Genomic DNA, 20,966 nt, shown 5'->3' with positions numbered 1-20,966 from the left:
CCAAATGCACTTTAAAAAAGAAAAAAAGAGAGGTTCTCAAAAAAACGGGCACGCTCGCGGCTGGAGCATCACCTTTGGCACCATCTTTTTCAAACCAATGGCCAGCTCCATTATGGGGAGCCCGGCAGATGCGTGCAGTGCCTGACTCAGGCTGCTTTCACTGCGTACCTTAGCGCTTGCCTGCCTAATGTGCAGCAGTCCACCATCTGTTTCCATCCCACCGTAAGGCTGAGAAGTCCCTTTCGCTGGCTGGTTTGGCTGGCCTGCCTCTGCTCCTGCTTACACGGATGCTGGGGTTTGGGAGGGCGGAGGAGGAGAACCTCTCCAGGTCACCCTGGCACCTGGAAGATGACGAGAGTCCCCCATTCTCTGGGGTGGGAGAGGCAGCGGCCTGCCAACAGGAGTCAAGGAGTGGGGCAGCCGTTTTGACTCACCCCTCGATCCCATTTCCCGTTCAGAGGCGTGGGATATTTCAGCCACTTTTTTAATGGCATTTAAGTGCTTATGTGCCAGGAAGTAAGCAGTGGCTTAGATACAAGCTAATCAGGTTGGGCGCAGTCCATCTTCCCACACAAGGCTCACCATCTCTTCATCCCCATTTTACGGATGCGATAACTGAAGCCCAGAAGAGTTGAGTGACTCTCCCAAGGTCACACAGCAGACAAGGGGCAGAGCTGGGATTAGAAACCAGGTCCTTCTCCCAGACCCGTGATCTTTCTACCAGACCGTGCTGCTTTTCTATCAGTGGTATTTATTGAACACTTATTGCGTGGGAAAGTGCAGTACAATACAGTACAAGACAATACAGTACAATACAATACAGTACAATACAGTTGGTAGTTGTGTTCCTTGCCCACAAAGAGTGTATAGTTTACTTGGGGATACAGACATTAAAGTAAATTACAGGTAGGGGAAATAGTAGAGTAAAAGGTCACATCTCAGTTCCAAAGCTCCTGTTCATAGTTATTGAGCGCTTCGGAGTGCAGGGTACTGTTTTAAGCAGTTAGAAGAGTGTAGTTGGGTAGCATGATCCCTATCTTCAAAGAACTTTAAATTTCCCCATTGCGGGGGTGGGGAGCAGGGGCGGAGCAGGGTGGAACAAACATAGAAATAAATTACAGGTAAGGAAATGGCAGAGCGTAGGGATGCGTTCAGGAGTGCTGTGGGGAGACCTCAGTCCACCCCCGCAAGATTACACCACCCTTTCCACTTGGCCAGGCCAGGGCTCGAGCTGATTTCTCCCCCTCCATGGCCCACCCTGCTCTGCCGGGTCAGGACCCCCTTGGGGGCCAAGCTGTTAGTGTCACCTGCACAGTGCCGTGTTTTCTGGGTCAGTGGTCCCCATGGAATGGGCGTCTCTAATGCAAGAGCCATACCTGAGAGCAAGAAAGCCAGCTATGATCTGAGATCTGAGACTTGCCAACACCATTGTGGGCAGGGAACATGTCTGTTATATAGTTATACTGTACTCCCCCAAGTGCTTAGTACAGTGCTCTGCACAGGAGGCGTCTAAAACGATTGACACCTATGCTTCAAGAAAGGATTTTTTCACTTAACGAGGCAGCGCTGAAGGTCTATGCTGACTCTTTTTGACCCAGGGAGCTTGGGCTAGGTTTCGTTGAGAGCTGCCTTTTATGGCATTTTTTTTAAGTGCTCCCCATGTGCCAGGCACTTTACTACGCGCTGGGGTAGATTCAGGCTAATCAAGTTGAATGCAGTCTGTGTCCCACATGGAGCTCACAGTCTTAATCCCTATTTTACAGATGAGGTAAGGTGAGGCACAGAGAAGTTAATAGACTTGCCCAAAGTCAACAGCAGGCCAGTGGCGGAGTCAGGATTAGAACCCGGCTCCTTCTGACTCCCAAGCTTATCCCCTATGCCATGAATCTTTTTAGAATCTTTTTTTCCACTTGGTAGTGGCTGGTAAGGATTAGAGAGATCAGGCACCCGTGGGAAGATTGTGAGCCAGGCTGTTGCAGTAGTGGTAGTGGTATTTATTGATTCCTTACTAAGTGCGGGGCAGTGCGTCCATCATTTGGGAAGTATTTATTCATTCAGTCGTATTGAGCGCTTAGTGTATGCAGAGCACTTTACTGAGCACTTGGAAAGTACAATTTGGCAACATATGACAGAAGCATGAGAAATTCCCTTACTGCAAGGAGCTTGCATTGTCTTTTTGTTAGGTAATTTGAATGCTGGATCAGCTTTGTTCTTGGGACTGAAGGAAAGACTCCTGTAGTCAGTCAATCAGTGGTATTTATTGAGTGCAGAGCACTGTATTGAACACTTGGGAGAGTACAACCTAGTAAATAGACACAGTTCCTGCTGTCAGGGAGTTTACAGTCAAGTAGGGGACACAGACACTGGAACAGATTCAGGTGGAGGAAGCAACTGTGACATGTACTTAAATTATGAGAAGGTGGGGTGTGGGGGGATGTGGAGGATAACCAGTTATTCTGTTCCCATTCTTATGGGACTATTTCCCCCCTATTTTATAGGACTGGATTTTCAGACTCTGTTCTTAGGGAAGCAGCCAGGATTCTAATGTGAAGTAGGAAATTAACAATGCCCTCTCCAAGCTGCTGCTTACGGGAACGATACTCCACTGAAAAATTGCCACTCTAGGAAGGAGCTTAGGCCCCAGGTGTACTTGAAGTTGAAGAGAAAGCATTACCTCCGGCTAGCATCTGGACATATATGGGAACCAGAGAAATGAAATTAGCCGCCCAATGGGTCACCCTTGTAAAAAATGACTACCCAGACATCACCACATGTAGTAGATGGATGTCTTAGCTTTTCATTTTGGGACGAGTTGGCCAGTGGGTTGTCCAAATGAGCCTTTGACCTGACCGGAAAGTGCCCTTGCTTCATTTCAGTCCAGGGTTGGAGCCTGCCGGGTTTGGTTTACCAGAGCAGCGAGGTGAAAAACAGTGGAGAAGGAGGTTCAGGCATCATTTGGACTGTGAGCCCACTGTTGGGTAGGGACTGTCTCTATATGTTGCCAACTTGTACTTCCCAAGCGCTTAGTACAGTGCTCTGCACACAGTAAGCGCTCAATAAATACGATTGATGATGTTGATGATGATCTCCAGGCTTGCTCTTGAAATCCTCCTAGTGCACTGTGTCAGGTAGACTCCTGAACCCAGTGGAACCAGATTTATATTTACCTAAATATTAATTGGACTGAGATTTCCTGCAGTTACGGTAAAATCGGCTACCCTTTTGCTTAGTGAGAAGCATTTGAACTCCCGAGGTCCAGAGGTATAGCTTTGTGCTGGCTCAATTAATTGTTAAATGTTCCCTTTATTATAATTATACTTTGATGCCTTGCATTGCAGTAACTAAGGAAATTGCTGAAAGGGAATCTGCTCGGCTGTAACCAGTTTTGTAAAAACCTCCTTTTTTTAAATGAGGAAACAGTTTTGATTTTAAGTGGCATAGTGGTATTTGAGTTGGATAACATTAGTCAAATTGAAATGCAGGAATTTGGCTCTTGCCTTGACAGAGATTGGCTTGTATTTGACATTGACCCATGTGTTTGTCAACCTTCCAGATATTGCCTTCTATTTATTCTGACAACCTCACCAGCTGAGAGAGCCAGGCACGCCAGAATTAAAAATATTTCGTAGGGAATTTTAAGATGAAACCAGTGTTTTCTGCTAGTAAAATGACTATGAACACAACCCGCTTTAGAGCAATCTCAGAGCTGCAGATTACATTTTGAATTCGTGGTGCAGTTTGCAAATAATATATCGGGGTTTTTAGAAAATGTTTGATCTGTGCCAAATAAACAATACTTACCTTCAGAAGTTTTGGCTTAGGAAATGTCTGCATAAGTGGCACATTTGGAAGCTCATAAATATGATCCATGCTTTCATCCCTCCTCTCCTTGTTAAATCTACATTACGATAAATACCACAATAGCAGTTTAGCTTGTTGTAAAAACTACAATAAGACAAATGGATAGGTCAGCAGATTCTTTTGGATCTTGCTAGAAGAGCAGGGAGGTTGCTGAGTTATTTTCCCTTTTATGTGTGTTTCTAATATCTGGTACTTTTAATTATTTGCATTTATTCTTGCCATTAGAAATGTGTTAACTTCTGTTAATTTAATCGTCAGTAGGTTGTGAGATTTAGAGGAAAAATTCTGTTTGTGCCATAGTCATGTGTACCTGTTAGAGAAGCTCCTGCTTTTTTTTTTTTTAAGCTTTTATTATACCCCCAAGGTAATACTTATTGCATTTTGGCATTCTCTTTCAGTAGGGGCTTTTTTTCCCCTTCCTTAAAGACTGCTATGTTACAGTGCCCCTTTTTCATTAGAAGGACAGTGCAGTATGTTGCAGCAAGCGCTGGTGGCAGAAAGAAAATGCAAAAACTGAACTTTAAAATGCAAACATCTACTTCTTTCATGTCCCCTGTGTATGTGGCAGGCATTGTTCTGGTTTTCTTTGTATACTGGGGCAGCTGGTAATGCTTGACAGATGGAACGTTAGTGTCTCACTTAAGACCGATCAATAGAGGTTGGTCCTGAAAATTTTCTTTTGTTTGGTTATCCTGCAGATCCTGTTCAAATAAAAAGGTGTGTTTTATAACGGAGGCTTGAGTGTTAATCCAGTATGATCCAACATTTTGTTCCTGATATTGCCCCCCTTTATAATGACAGATAAAAATGAGGCCGCGTTTGATGGATTATTAAAGCCATGTGCAAGAGCTGGATTTAGACCAGACGTGCACATTCATTCTCCAGATTTCCTGTGTTGCGCCCTGCATGTTTATTACTGCACTAGTTCAATCTTGCATGTACCATTATCGAATGGCAGATAAGGGAATAAATACAAACAAAATCTCATCAAGCTGCTGGGGTCTTTCAGCATTTAGGAGAGGATTTAGAGAGAGGAGGGAAGTCTCATACAAAGGCTTCACCCGACATGTTGTGGAACATGTCAGTAGCAGTTATAATTGAATAGCAGTGTTTTAATTACCATAGGTACTCATGGTGCACAGATACCATGGGTTTTGCAAATTACATTAGGGGATTTTGCAGCCTCCATATATGGGTAAATTGCACTAACTACAAGGAGGCACATTTATTAAGGAAGAAATATAGGGCCCTATTTTCAAAATAGACATAAGGAAATTTGACTTAGCCAGACTTAGACTGTAGAGAGGCTTTCTGGGAAAGGGGAAACCTAGTTTGCAATTTTCAAGTTTAGTAAAATGCTGAAGTGTTCTTTCAATTTACGGTCATCCCCAAAATATAAATATTGGGCCGTGTGAGTGTTTAATCTAAATGCGAAACTCATCTCTTGGGTCGTAAAGTGGACAGAGAATATTCTTGGAGGACAGAGGTTTCATTCTTTGGTACAAACTCTGTTTGGCCATCAGGTGATTTGATTTTTCTTTTTTCCACTTTTCGGTTTGACTGCTGAAGTAACCAATTAGTCGGTGTTATTTGCTGAGTGCTTAGTATGTGCAGAACACTGTTCTAAGTGCTTGGGACAATACAGTACACTAGAGTAGGTAGAAAATGTCCTTGCCCACAAGGAGCTTACGGTCTAGAGAGGGAGATGGACATGAAAATAAATCAGTGGTTTAATACATGATTGCTATGAGGCTGAGAGTAGGGTGAATATCAAGTCCTTGAGGGGTTCAGAACCAAGCGCAGGGGCGATGGAAGAAGGTAGGGCAGTGGAGGGCTTAGTAAAGGAAGACCTCTTGAAGTTGATGTGACTTTATTAAGACTTTGAGGGTGGGGAGAATGACAGTCTGTCAGATATGAAGGGAACGGAGTTCCAGGCCAGAGGTTGGCAGCGAGGTAGACAAGATTGAGGTACAGTGAGTAGGTTGGCATTAGAGGAGTGAAGTGTGCGGGCTGGATTCTAGTAGGAAATCAATGAGGTAAGGTGGGAGAGAGAGCTGATGAAATGTTTTAAAGTGGCTTCCATTTCCCTTTGCCTTATGCCATTCTTTCCTTAGCTGGGGTATCCCAAGTGTCGTCCCCTCTGGCCTCAGACTTCGCCAGTCCTGTTCGGTGAGCGCTTGATGTGTTTGAAGCACTGTGCTAAGCTCTTGGGAGAGTACAGTATAACAGAGTTGGTAGCCACGTTCCCTGTCCACAACGAACTTCACCCCAAAGTGAGCTCTTGCCGAATTATGGCTTGCCACAGAAAACTACTTGTTTGGTGCTACCGTGTCTCCCTGCCTGAATGACCTGGGGGATCGGGGTCATCTGAAGTGTGACCTGGTTCGACTTTGTCAGCCCGATATGACAAGTCCTCCTCGAGGGCTTTCCTTCACCACACTGCAGTGTTTCTGAATCGGGGGAATAGGAATCCAGTTGGCAGTTCTTTGTGGCCAAATCTGCCTGCACCTTATGGAGGCGGCCCTCTAAATTGGTGGCATCTCAACTGCAAGAAATGTTCCGTTTGCACTAGAGTCCAAGTGATCTCTGAACCAAAGATTGGTGAATCAGAACTTCCTCAAAGAGAAAGAAAGTAACATAATGTAACCGATCTAGAGGTCGATGGTGTGATGTAATGAGAAAAAAAGCCCTTTAGGCAAAAAAGAATTTCTGTGCGTTCTCAGAACGCACCTGACTTTTTAATGCTCACCTTGTCTTTATGCTTGCGTTTAGCCCAGTGCTTCACACCCGATGCCGTTACTGTTGCTAACCAGCCCTCATGACTGTGATAGTTTCACAGTGCCTTCGTAGTGTCCTACTAATAACTGCCCAGTAGCTGGCTGTTGCCTTTCAGATCCTGCATATATGTATATATGTTTGTATGTATTTATTACTCTATTTTACTTGTGCATATTTATTTTATTTTGTTAATATGTTTTGTTTTGTTGTCTGTCTCCCCCTTCTAGACTGTGAGCCAGTTGTTGGGTAGGGACTGTCTCTATATGTTGCCAACCTGTACTTCCCAAGTGCTTAGTACAGTGCTCTGCACACAGTAAGCGCTCAATAAATACAATTGAATGAATGAGTGAATGAATGAAAGATCGGTTGTGGACTTTTGACCATTTGCCATCAAAAAATCTCCCACCAGCCGGCCCTATCCTACTTAGTGACAAGGAGCTTACAGTCTAGTGGGGGAGGCAGATAGTAAAGTAAGTTCCAGATATGGGAAATGGCAGAATGAAAAGTACATAAGTGTTCTGGGACTGGGGTTAGGTTGAGTGCCACAGTATTTAAGGGGTTCAGACCCAAGCACGGAGGTGGTGCCAAAGGGAGAGTGATAGGGTGGATAAATGAAATGGAGGGAGTGATTTTATTAGGGCTTTGAAGACGGGGAGAGTGGTGTCAGAGGTGGGTGGGAGTGATTTTATTAGGGCTTTGAAGATGGGGAGAGTGGTGTCCCTTGGATGGGAAGGGAGAAGGGCTTTCTGGCCAGGGGACGCGGGTGGGGGAAAGGGGTCAGCGGCAAGGTAGATGAGGTCAAGGTCAAGTGAGTTGGTTGGTGTTACAGGGGTGAAGCGTACAGGCTGGGCTGAAATAGATCAGCCAAGTTATATAGGAGGGAGAGCACTGATTGGATCTCTTGTCGAAGCTTAAGTCAGAACCATTCTTTTCGAAGGAACATGTTCAAAATGAGGGATTGGTTCCTGAAGAGTGCTGGTTACCTTACTTTTACCAAAACGACCAGAGTTGTGTACTGAGTCCATTATGCATGTGTACTGTAGCTCAATTGTATGTTTATTGAGTCAGGTTCCTCGGTATGGTAGCCAGCTTGTACCCTTTCTTTTTCCTTGTTTCCCCCTAAATGAGACTTTCAAATTGTTCTCCCATTTCCCCATGACCACTGTATCTTGGGAGGTTGTTCTACATAGTGAAAGACTGGTGTGTTATGAAGTTGGAACAGTGTATTGGAAAATTTAGAAATGCAAATGCCATTCTTTATAACTTTAAAGGACTTAATTGTCTTTCTCTCTCTCTCTCTCTCTCTCTCTCTCTGTCTCTGTCTCTCTCTCTGTCTCTCTCTCTCTCTCTCTCTGTCTCTCTCTCTGTCTCTCTCTCCCCACTTGCTGTGAAAGTAGCATAGGGGTTAAAGGGTACTTATTTTTACACAGTACTTGATACTCTGAGTCCCTGGTCCCAGAGCCTGTGGAGGTGAGTGGGGAGACAAAGGGCAGTCTAGATTTACTTATATAAGTTCTCATTTTAGTTCCACCCCAGGGGGCAGGGAGGAGGATGATAATGATGATGGTATTTGTTAAGCGCTTACTATGTGCCAAGCACTGTCCTAAGCACTGGGGTAGATACAAGGCAATTAGGTTGTCCCACATGGGGCTCACAGTCTTAACCCCCATTTTACAGATGAGGTAACTGAGGCACAGAGACGTGCAGTGACTTGGCCAAAGTCACAAAGCTGACAAGTGGTAGAGCAGGGACTAGAACCCACGACCTCCGACTCCCAAGCCCGTGCTCTTTCCATTAAGCCATACAACCCCCCACCCCCCCACCCCCCCCCCCCCCCCCCCCGCCCAAAATATACCAGTAAAACAGAACAAAATAGCAAAGAAGCCCAAAACACTCTGACGTGTTTCCCTGCAGCTACTCCAGAAAGAATGACATTGCGGTGGGGGCAAATACTGTAAGGTTTGGAGTATCACTTGGTTTTATTTTTGTGTCTCTCTCAAATAACTAATAATAATAGCTATAACCGTGGCTCAGAGGAAAAGAGCACGGGCTTGGGAGTCAGAGGCCATGGGTTCTAATCCCGGCTCTGCTGTGTGACCTTGGGCAAGTCACTTAACTTCTCAGTGCTTCACTTACCTCATCTGGAAAACGTGGATTGAGACTGTGAGCCCCGTGCTGGACTATCTGATTACCTTGTATCTACCCCGGTGCTTAGAACGGTGCTCAGAACAGTGCTCGGCACATAGTAAGTACTTCACAAATACCATTGTCAAGCATTGTTCTAAACCCTGGGGTAAGACACAAGTTAATCAGATCAGATTCTAAAGAAGGGAATCTAATGACATGCTGAAGGTCACGCAGCAAACAAGATTTAGAGCTGGGATTAGAACCCAGGTCCTCTGTCTCCCAGGCCTGTGCTCTTCCACTAGGCCATGCTGCTTCCCAACTTCTTGCCCTACTGACACCATACCCTTGTTTGCTTTCTTACTCTTCCAAGAAACAACAAACTTCTCTGTGCCTTGGTTTCCTCAGCAGTCATTCCTATGTTGGATGCTCTCACAGAGATGTTATGGGTAATACGATTCCTATACTTGCAGCCTTCTAGGCGTTAGCAGCGTGCCCTCAATTATCTACATTTAATGGAGTAGAACATTAACCCGTTTAGTCACATCAGCAGAAATCCAAATGGTTTCTTGCCACCTCCTCCTCCTCCTCTTCTGTTGCTGTGGTGCTCTTACTGTTTGTGAGCTGTGGTCCCTGCTAGATGCCTTGATAGGGTGATAAATAGAGGCTGGTAGATGCCTTGAGGGTGATGGGCAGGAGGAAGGAGCCTGGAGCTAAACATTTTATGGCCATCAGAGTCCTGTTTCCCTTTTTGCAGCCAATTCTTCCTGCTTTGAAACCATTAGGGTGGGGAGAAAGAAGCACAGGAGAAGAACAGTGCCCAGGGATCTCGTGATCTATTGCATGGGACTAGTTTTGGGCAGCAGAGGCCAGGAACATATTGGGAAGAAAAGGGGGGAATCACAGTAGTTGTCCGAGTCATGACATGTGGAAGAGAACTGTGTTGAACCTCCCAGTCACTCAGTCAGTTGTATTTTTTTGTCCTCACTGTGTTCAGAGTACCGTACTAAACTCTTGGGAGAGTACAGTGTAACAGGCACGTTCCCTGCCCACAACAAGCTTACAGCCTAGATGGATCCAGCTGGGTTGTGGAGAAGGCCTCTGCGGGAAGTGCTGAGTGGGAAGAGTGGGAAATGTTCGAACTTGGCCGGGTCATCTGCAAGGTAGCAAAACTGCAGAGCTACCGGGAAATATTTCTCTTTGCTATGTGTTTATCCCCTTTGCTCATTCACTAGGACACGTTTAGAAGACTTAACCCACCATTTTCTTTAAAGCTGAGAAATGTCTCCTTTCAGAGCAAGTTCATTTGGTCCAGGCAGGTGTTGAGAACGTGATTTTTCTCCACAGACCGATTACAAAGGGACAGTGTTAAAACAAGACTACCCTCCTAATGTTAGATCTCCAAAGCAGCTGCACTCACTTGTAGAAGCAGGGTAGAACGCAGATTCTTTATCGGAAGCAACTGAAAGCCATTTGTGTTCTAAACAATAGTGAAATCTCCCATCTCATTTTGGAAAACAAGAAGCATTTAAGGCTTTCAGATGCAACTACCTTGCTCAGAGCAGCTATCCTTCTGATTATAAAAATGGCAGGTAAGCAAATACCAAATTGCCAGATGAGCAGGAGAGGCATAACAGGCAGATTATTAGATGTAATTCTGTTGGTAGAGAAGAGTTCTTTGGAATCTGATTGTGATGTGTACTTTAGTAAAGCAGTATTACCCAGCGTGGAATCCATTAGACATCTTTAATCACTTCAAGCGTAAAAGTCTGTGGTCCTTCGAATGTTGATTTTTGGGTGGTTTGTAAATTGGTCGAAATTAACTGATGGCTTGCATTTTCGTTATTGGCCTCATTTGGAGTTACTGAATTTAGCGATTTGAACCGATGAATCAGTTGAAAATGATTGAGTTCCCTCAGGTTCAAGAGGAAATAAAGTCTTTAAATGATATAAATTATTTATATTAATGTAATAATAATAATTGTGGTATTTAAGTACTTACTATGTGCCAGGCACTGTACTAAATGCTGGGGTGGAAACAAGCAAATGAGGTAGGACACAGTCCCTGTCCCACACAGGGCTCAGTCTTAACCTCCATTTTACAGATGATATTACTGAGGCCCAGAGACGTGAAGTGAATTGCCCAAGGTCACCCAGCAGACAAAAGGTGGATCCTGGATTAGAACCCAGGTCCTTCTGACTCACAGGCCAGTGCTCTCTCCACTAGGCCTCCCTCTTTTATTGTACTTTCCCAGACGCTTAGTAGAGTGCTCTGCACACAGTAGGCGCTCAATAAATACGATTGAATGAATAGGCCACGCTGCTTCTCTAATTCTGTCTCACCATCTGGACCGTAAGATCGTTGTGGGCTGGGAGCATGTCCGCTAATTCTTTTGGATTGTGCTCTCCCAAGGGCTTAGTGTAAGTGATCTGTACATAGTAAGTGTGCTCAATAAATACCATTGATCGATTCATTCCCGCTACTACCATAGATGGTAAGTGTTGAACACATACCAACTCTGTTGCATTGTACTCTGCATGCAATAAGTGATCGGTAAATACCATTGATCGGTAAGGTGTTTTTTTTTTTTTTTTGTCAGATTCTAAAGGTCTTCAAGAGCCAGTGGATGGCAGAAGCCTTCAGGGTTTAAATCATTTGCGTTTGGTTTAGGTTGCAACTATGAGGACAGTTTTTCAGCAGAAATGATATTTGATACTCCATACCACTGCTGTATCTTTTGCTTTTCTTGGCGGTCACCATGGGGTGATACGGAGGGTGGATAGTGGGGGAGGAGGGAGCAGATGTCTGCTTTTCCATGGATTTAGCCTGGTGAGCTAATATGGATTATTGCAAAGAACCAGGATTGAATTAGAATCCTACTGTAGGGGAAAAGAGACATAACTGTAAATCAGAGGACTTTGCTGATGGCTCGAGAGATCAGTTCCACCATATGGGTCTGGAAGTGACCTCTCTCGGCTACAGACCTCGTTATTTATGAGTTAAATGCTGTGGCCTAGTGAGGACAACCATATAGCTCGGGGTGGTCATGTAGGATTAGAAAAATCCTGTCCTTACAGCCTTGGTTAAAAATAATAGTTTCTTTAAGCTACCGCAGAACACTTTGACATTAGCATTTGCTAGCACTTGCATAGGTGTTTTTTCCCCTGCCTGTCTCCTGTACGATAGTCATAGTGGTAAGTGTATCAGCTGGGGTGTATATTAGGTAAAAGTGTTTTAGCCTTGCCGAGAAGCCTTAGAAAACGCCATGTGCATACATAGGAAGGGTAGAAAAAAATAATTGGTGTGGGAAATCATGTAGCTTGATGCTTGAACTGCCGAACAGTTGCTTTTATAAAATTGGGAACTGCAGACTACAATTAACTGTCATTAATTTTGTTGAATAGAAATATGTTCCATTTACTGTACAATCCGGAGCCAGGCTTGAATGAGTTTAAATAGATGAAATCTAAATTATACTGACAGTCCATTAAACAGCAGCAGCAGAAACCCCTTAAAGAAAATGGATTCACTATGATACCAGTTTATAATAAAATCATTTGCCAAATAAGAACTATAGCCTGGGCATCATGAATACTCCTGTGTATTTCAAGTGAACACTGCAAATTGGTTGAATCATTTATTGTAAAACCCAGGCTCTGGCGCATTGTTTTCTGACACGGAGCCAGCGGCGTTGCTTGAAATCTGCTCGGCGGGATATGACACCGAAAGATCAGACTAGCAATTTGTTGGTTGTCAGCCGTGTGAGGAGAGAGGGAACTTCGCACCACCATACCTGTCACTGGCGATCTTTTCCTCTCGGAAACGGCACCGAGTATTCCCAGTATTCTGCCTCTTTGGGTGTTCGTTGCTTTTATCCCAGATTATTACAGCCATGCCCCATCCGCAGGCCTAAATTAAAGGTCGATAGGCAGTTCCGTTATCCGCCCTTACTTGAGGAGATTTTTAGAGCCCAGGCTTATTCACGGAAGGTTAGGGTTCACTGAATGGGAAGAGAGCGATCCTTTCTGGACCAGTTGAAAGCCCTCCTTGTTTTGTCAGACAGGGCGCCGATGGTTACCTGAGCTTGTTTGGGGATGGCGGGTCCGCTCAAGACAGGAGCTCCGCAGCGTGGCTCAGTGGCAAGAGTCCGGGCTTTGGAGTCGGAGGTCATGGGTTCAAATCCCGCCTCCGCACTTGTCAGCCGGGTGTCTCTGGACAAGTCACTTCACTTCTCTGGGCCTCAGTGACCTCATCTGGAAAATGGGGATTAAGACTGTGAGCCGCCCCCCTCACCGTGGGACAAACTGATCACCTTGTAACCTCCCCAGCGCCTAGAACAGTGCTTTGCACACAGTAAGCACTGAATAAATGCCATCATTAAGCGCTTAGTACAGTGCTCTGCACACAGTAAGCGCTCAGTAAATACGACTGATGACAGGGATTGGCTAATTCGTTTTAGGGAGATTCTTATGTAATGAGCTGCACATGGGAGAAACCCTACAATACACTTCTAGTTACAACTTTGACCAGTTTCTCTTCCCTGGGCAACATTTTCCCTTCTGTCAAGTGGGCATAAAGTAGCCAGGAGCTCGGCAGGGGTCTGCCCAGGCCAAATAATAAGAAGAATTATGGTACTTGTTAAGCGCTTACTATGTGCCAAACACTGTTCTAAATGCTGGGGTAGATACAAGTTAATCAGGTTGGACACAGTCCCTGTCCCACATGAGGCTCACACTCTTTATCCCCATTTTCCAGATGAGGTAACTGAGGCCCAGAGAAGTGAAGTGACTTGTCCAAGGTCACACAGCAGACAGTGCTCTGCACATAGTAAGCGCTCAATAAATACGATTGATGATGATGATGATGATGATGATGGCGGAGCCGCACTCTCCGCTCCTGCACCGCTTATCTCCTCACCGTACCTCGCTCTCGCCTGTCCCGCCATCGACCCCCGGCCCACGTCATCCCCCGGGCCTGGAATGCCCTCCCTTTGCCCATCCGCCAAACTAGCTCTCTTCCTCCCTTCAAGGCCCTGCTGAGAGCTCACCTCCTCCAGGAGGCCTTCCCAGACTGAGCCCCTTCCTTCCTCTCCCCCTCGTCCCCCTCTCCATCCCCCCATCTTACCTCCCTCCCTTCCCCACAGCACCTGTATATATGTATATACGTTTGTACATATTTTTTTACTCTATTTATTTATTTAATTTATTTGTACATATCTATTCTATTTATTTTATTTTGTTAGTATGTTTGGTTTTGTTCTCTGTCTCCCCCTTTTAGACTGTGAGCCCACTGTTGGGTAGGGACTGTATATGTTGCCAATTTGTACTTCCCAAGCGCTTAGTACAGTGCTCTGCACATAGTAAGCGCTCAATAAATACGATTGATGATGATGATGGGATTAGAACCCAGGTACTTCTGTCTCCCAGGCCTGTGCTCTATACACTAAGCCATGCTGCTTCTCGTGAAGAGTTAGCCTGTTTTCAGAATTCAGTTTTCGAAGGCCATAGTTCAGATGAGACCCATAGCTACTCAGACCTCGGTAAGGAGCTGATGAGGCTCTGAGACCCTATGAATCTCAAAAATCTCCAGTGTTTGCCTGTCAACCTACGCATCAAGCAAAAACTCCTCACTCTCGGCTTCAAGGCTCTCCATCACCTCGCCCCCCCCCCAACCTCACCTCCCTTCTCTCCTTCTACAGCCCAGCGGCAGATGAATCGACTCTGATGCTTCAGTTTAGGCTTTTCCATTGTGGGTAAGCCTATATTGTCAGCTATGTGACTTTGGCCAAGTCACTTAACTTCTGTCATCTGTAAAATGGGGATTAAGACTGTGAGCCTCCTGTGGGACAACCTGATCACCGTGTAACCTCCCCAGTGCTTAGAACAGTGCTTTGCACATAGTAAGTGCTTTATAAATGCCATTATATTATTATTATTATGGCAGAGCTCTAAGCTTCATCAGCGTATGCAAACATTGATGCAGTGTCAATTCATTGAGGGCTGGGAGATTTGTCCTGTCCGTTGTTGGTGCTTGAGTACACCAGAAGAGGAGATCCCTGCTGTCAGGCATTGACAGTTGTGGAATTAATACATCTTTCAGGACTGAGTGCTGAATAAATAGTTGAATTAATTATGGGTATTTATTGAGAGCTGACTATGTGCAGAGCACTGTATTTAGTGCTTGGAGAGTACTCCAGAATTAGCAGGCACACTTCCTGCTAATAACATAACAAGCTTACAGTCTAGGGAGTACTATTTGAATATACAAATAAACATGCTTGTAATAATAATGATGATATTTGTTAAGTGCTTACTGTATGCCAAGCACTGTTCTAAGTACTGGGGGAGATACAAGGTAATCAGGTTGTCCCATGTGGGGCTCACAGTCGTAATCCCCATTTTACAGATGAGGCAACTGTGGCACAGAGAAGTTAAGTGACTTACCCAGCCACACAGATAAGTGGTAGAGGTGGGATTAGAACCCACGACCTCTGACTCCCAAGCTAATGGTCTTTCCACTGAGCCATGCTGCTTTTCTATGTACCTATCTATGTATCTATGAATATGCATACATATTTACATATATGTATGTATTTACATATATGTATGTATATATGCATGCAAGCATTTATGTCCATGTATATGAACATAAATGCTTGCAGTGTTTCCTGGTGGTAAAATTGTCTGAGACTTCAGGATATGGTTTTCCCTGGAGCATTTGCTCCATTTACATGGAACTGCTGACTTGAAGAAGTATTGGAAGGCATGCAGGATCTTGTCAGTTTATCATTTTAGACGTGTTTTCAATTTTGGTGGCCTTTCCTCTCCAGCTTAGCAAATGGTATGCTGTTTGTAGATGGCAGAAAGCAGTGCTAGTCTTCACCACAAAGCAGCATTGTCTTGTGACAGATGACTAAAGCCTTCCAACTTAGCATCAAAGTACCTCTGTCCATGTTCCTGTTCCCCACTTTCAGTTTATTGTGGGATCCATTCCCAGAAACAAGCACGTGGAAGATATAGCATCAAGCTAGCCTCAAGTTTCTTGGAGTGAATTTGGGGTCTGTGACTCATTTAGAAAAATAAAAAGGTAACAGCATTAAGGAAAAGAAGTGAGTTGCCATGTGTTATGGAGGATACCGAATGGACATAGATTTTAATGGCTTCAACTCATTGTTCTGGCCCATTACATGTATTCAGATTTTAGCTTTTAAAAACATATACTTGCCCCGCAGCAGCCGTTATGCTCTATCTGGTAAATATGCATTTTGGTATGGGTAATTTTGAAAATGTTCACTGTGTACCTAATGGATCGCATCGACTGCACTCAACTCCTTCAAAGCCTCTGAACCTCACCAGTATGAAACCTTCTTTTGACTTCTTTTATTGGTTAAAAAGTGGATTAGAGTTTGAGGATCATTGACCCAACAGACTGTAACCACTCATGAATCAGGCTGCAGCATACTTGCTCTCAAGTTGAACTAAAATTCTGGCAGATTGTTTGGCCCCCCAAATTCCCGGGCATGTGGAGCAAATGAGTTTTTAATAGGGGTCTCGGCTAAATAACCCTTCCTCATCCTCCCCTCTTCCCCTCTCAAAATAAGCCTCTCTTCTGCCATGTGCAAACATTCATACCCAGTTATTTTAGTAAATAACTGTTAGGCTAACTAATCTGGGGGGAAAATATATCTTCTAGAAGAGTTCAGCATTAACTTGAATGACCTAACCCTTTTTTGAAGTCATCAAGAGGAATAATTAAAAATTAGCTTACTGCCTTGAGACTTGCATACTGAGTTCCATTTTAGATTTATCCTTCTAAAGGAGAATTGCAATCTCCTAATTTTAAAGGTTGAGAATGGAAAAAAAAAGATTGAATACAATGCCCAGCTGTAATTTTCTTGCCTTTTATCTTATAAATGAGTTACAGAAGCCAGGTCAGAACAGGACATTCTTTCCATTCCTGTCATCAATAGAAGACAAACTTGAAAGATGGTGATAAAATTATAAAGCCAGACGGCCTTGATTTTAATCCCTCTGCATTTTATGACTTTCTATAAAATAAGCAGTAGATTTCATCATTTAAGAAAAATATTGCTCTGAGCTCATCTGACTTTATCTAAACCCTGTCACCTGGTGATTAACTGCACAAGTACTGATGGGAAAGAAGCTGCTTGATAAAGTAGCCTGTTTTACAAATAATAGTGTTGTGTGGAGGAATTTGACATATGGCTTTACAGGTTTTGGATTAGTCAAGTTGCCATGGTGACTACAAACACTCAGCTGGAAGTGACTTTTTGTTCAGTAACAAGGTATTAGCATTGAAGTAAATTGATTTCCGCCGACCTTTCTGCCAATTCTTAGCCCAAATTTTCTCTCTTCTCTTTCTCCCCACCAACCTCCTCCTGCTCCACGTAAGGCAGGCTAGACCCCACCAGTTGGCGTCAAATTTTTTTTCATGGCATTGCTCCACAGCTCACCACTTCCGAGACACATCTCTCAAGCAATTGGATTTGCATGACTACCCTCAATTTACCAGCACACTCCTTCCCTGTAACTCCCCCTCTCCCAAAGTTACATTTCTCTGTTAAAAAGTAATCATTTTTCCTGTCTACCATGTTACAACTGGAAAAAGGGAAACCAAGCTTGTTAAAAAGAAGCAGAAGCTCATTTGTCAATCCTGAATTTCTTTCACTTCAGGAGGCACAGCCAGAAAAGGCACGCGTCTTAATTCTAAGTAGAAGAGTTGTAAGAGGGGGATGTTGAAAGTAGATTGCGGTATATCCAGTGGTCTTATAGATACCCTTAAAATCTCTCGACTGTAAGCTCATTGTGATCAGGGGGCATGTCTGCGTACTCTGTTGTATTGAAACTCCTCACCCTGGGCTTCAAGGCTGTCCATCACCTCGCCCCCTCCTACCTCACCTCCCTTCTCTCCTTCTACAGCCCAGCCCGCACCCTCCGCTCCTCTGCCGCTAATCTCCTCACCGTGCCTCGTTCTCGCCTGTCTGCCGTTGACCCCCGGCCCATGTCATCCCCCTGGCCTGGAATGCCCTCCCTCTGCCCATCCGCCAAGCTAGCTCTCTTCCTCCCTTCAAGGCCCTACTGAGAGCTCACCTCCTCCAGGAGGCCTTCCCAGACTCAGCCCCCTCCTTCCTCTCCCCCTCCTTCTCCTCTCCATCCCCTCCGCCTTACCTCCTTCCCCTCCCCACAGCACCTGTATATATGTATTTATTACTCTATTTTATTTGTACATATTTATTCTATTTATTTTATTTTGTTAATTTGTTTTGTTTTGTTCTCTGTCTCCCCCTTCTAGACTGTGAGCCCACTGTTGGGTAGGGACCGTCTCTATATGTTGCCAACTTGTACTTCCCCAGCGCTTAATACAGTGCTCTGCACACAGTAAGCCCTCAATAAATACGATTGAATAAATGAATGAATACTCTCCCAAGCACTTATTAAATCATTTGTATTTATTGAGCGCTTACTGTGTGTTGAGCACTATACTAAGTGCTTGGGAGAGTGCAGTAGAAGAGTTGGTAGACTGCTTCTGCAGCAAATTGCTCTACACATGGTAGGCACTTAGTAAATGCCGTTGATGATGATGATGATGGTAAAAAGACTCAGACAGGCATTCCAGAAACAGTCGCAGAGATGGCAGCCTAATTTTTGCCTTGGATTTTGGTTAAGCAGCTAAAGCGTCCTGATCTGCTTGGCTGAGGGATAAAGACCTTTTCAGTATATACTAAGATGAAGCTCCAGGTCTGCATCCCATGCCGTCGGGTCTCTCTCCCCCGGCGCACTTGTTGTTGATTAAATGAGTCTAGCCTGTTTGAGGGTTTTAGAGCAGAAAGAATCATTTGTGATGGGAGAGCAAGTCACAGCCCAATCTGCCCTAGGCAGCAAACATTTTCTAAGTTGCTGCTTTTCATTAGATCTAGGAGTAGGTGAAAGGAGTCAGGTCTAAATGGTAAAAAAAAAAAAAAATCCTTAGTGGGAGGCCAAAAGCAATAGTATTTAAGAGGTATTTTCATTTTCCTTTTGGCTGGGTCTTTGGGTATGTACAAAGAAGTGTTTGGCTGTTGAACAAGAATTTTTCTCTAATATGGGCCTTATTTGGCTAAGGTCTTTTTCAAGGGGATACAATGACTCCACCAGCTCAATCTACTGTTCAGCTTTTCTTTAAGCTGCCTCCTTGGGCCATTACCTTCAGGCACCTGTACTATATTGTTCAGTTGTGTTGAAGGTTTAAAGGAGTTGCTACTTTCTTCTTGGTCCTTGGTTTTTGGGGTTTTTTTTTTAACACCTGTGTAATAGAGAGACCTTTTTGTAAAGTTGAGCACCTGAGTTATTCAGAGTTGCACCTGTTTGGAAGCTTAATGAAGAAAGATGAAAAAAACTGAGATGAGTGGTGTTTATTTGGGTATCTGGAGTTATAAACCTGAGCATAAATGAAAAGAGCACAATGACGACTACCCATTAATGATTTGACTGACTCGAGAGACAGTTCTGCTTTTCAGTAAACAGTTCATAGTTGTCCTCATTTCTAAGCTTTCTTGATAGGAGCAGCTGTACTTGTATTTTAATGTAGTCATTTTTTTCCCTTTCAGCCATCGTTTTTATCAAGATCACTGCCAGGTTGTTCACAACACGTCGGACCTTGCTTTTGAGCAACCTTTTAGAGTCCAGCTGTTGAAAGCAACAAAAATAATTATCCAACCTCTGCCATGTCAAATGTAATTTGAGTGCTCCCTCCTTCCCGGAGGAAAATCTAATTTAGTTTTCTGCATTCTAGCTATGACTGGTTGCCTTGGTTTTCCTTACTATAAGAGAAAATGTGTTTGGGCGAGGTTTTAATAGCAAGTTAACCACTAGAGATTAGGTTTGTTTCCTGTCTGGTGCTGGTTTAGGTCACAAGGTTATGACCTGGTCATTGCACCAGTCACATTCAATCCAGCCCTGTTTGCATTTTTCATTGGTTTCTTTTATAAATGTCTATTGAAATTAGGATCACATGTTTCAAAGTCAGTATTTTCTTTTCCTGATGGGGAGGCTGGCAAGCCTGGTGGCTCGAAACCAGTGAGTGAGACATTCTGGACTAAGGTCCTGGCTCTTTGACAATTTGGGTGACCAATATGTGGTGTGATCTTGATCAAGTCACTTCCTCTTTGTTTCATGTTTAAAGTGGGACTAATCATGGCTGTTCTCTGTTCACTGGGAAGGGGGGTGGGTATTGTAATTGTGATGGAATTATCTGGAAAGTGCATGAAATTCTTCAGAGAAGAGGTGAAAAAAGCAAAAAACCATAATGTGGGGTTGATATTTTCCCCTTTTCATGCTGCTAGAAAGGGTTCGTTACTAATCTTATGCTACGTTAACCAGAAGGTGCGTGTTTTATGGTTTCTGCTTTGTAGACAGGCTTTGAAGGGCCGTATTTTGTTTTTTTTGCTAAGGGTAAATGCCATTGTTTTAAAATCTCTTTTTCTTTTAAAGACTGTGTGTATATCGAGAGTCGGAGACCAAACACCCCGTATTTCATCTGTAGCATTCAAGACTTCAAACTGGTAAGCATTGTTTTCTATATTCCGATCCCTATATTTTTTCCTCCTCTTGAGTAAATCTGTCATTAACTACTGAAGTGCGGTGGCTTTAGTCATCCTCTATATTCTTACTAGTCCTGGTAGGGATTACCAGTTACTTGGGGGGTGGAATGCTTTGTTGGGGTTCAACATTTGGTGAGTCGATTCCTTTCTTCCAGATAACCTAACAGTGGTCCCCAATCTTCCCTCCCTTCCCCCTTGGCATTTCTGGCTTTTGCTTAAATTTCAGAAACTCCTTTGTTCGTTCTTTTACATTACTTTTCCACACTCTTCCTCCTGAGCCTCGGCCGTTATCTTAAGACTATGGTGAAGTGAATTCGGGGGTTTGATGAGCTCTTGATGGTTAAAAGCTCAAGACTGAGGACTTGAAGGAATCCCGAGTTTTCTTTAACCTTGTTTTGGTTGGCCAAAAGGACCAATTTGGGTTCAGAAAACATCTTCCAGAGGAGCATGGCTGGGCTGCCAAGTGGTCCCTCTGTCTTTTTAATTTTTTTTAAATGGTATTTTTTAAGCGATCACTATATGCCAGGCACTGGTCAAAGAGCTGCGGTAGATGCAAGGTAATCAGGTGGGGCACAGTTCCACATGGGACTCCCAGTCTTAATC

The 20,966-nt window shown here is 44.0% G+C and overlaps 1 protein-coding gene across 5 annotated transcripts in view; it reads left to right on the top strand.

Annotated features, from left to right (window-relative positions):
* RERE (arginine-glutamic acid dipeptide repeats) overlaps window positions 1-20,966 on the top strand; it is a 562,577-nt gene that overhangs the window by 204,814 nt on the left and 336,797 nt on the right. For all 5 annotated transcript variants that reach the window (XM_038746111.1, XM_038746110.1, XM_038746108.1 and 2 more), the window contains exon 3: window positions 20,254-20,324. In XM_038746111.1, the coding sequence (XP_038602039.1) occupies window positions 20,254-20,324 (71 nt within the window). The remainder of the gene's footprint in view (window positions 1-20,253; window positions 20,325-20,966) is intronic.

The sequence above is a fragment of the Tachyglossus aculeatus genome, chromosome 5, assembly GCF_015852505.1.
Source record: "Tachyglossus aculeatus isolate mTacAcu1 chromosome 5, mTacAcu1.pri, whole genome shotgun sequence".
NCBI classification, from domain to species: Eukaryota; Metazoa; Chordata; class Mammalia; order Monotremata; family Tachyglossidae; genus Tachyglossus; species Tachyglossus aculeatus.
This window is presented reverse-complemented; position numbering and strand designations above follow the sequence as displayed.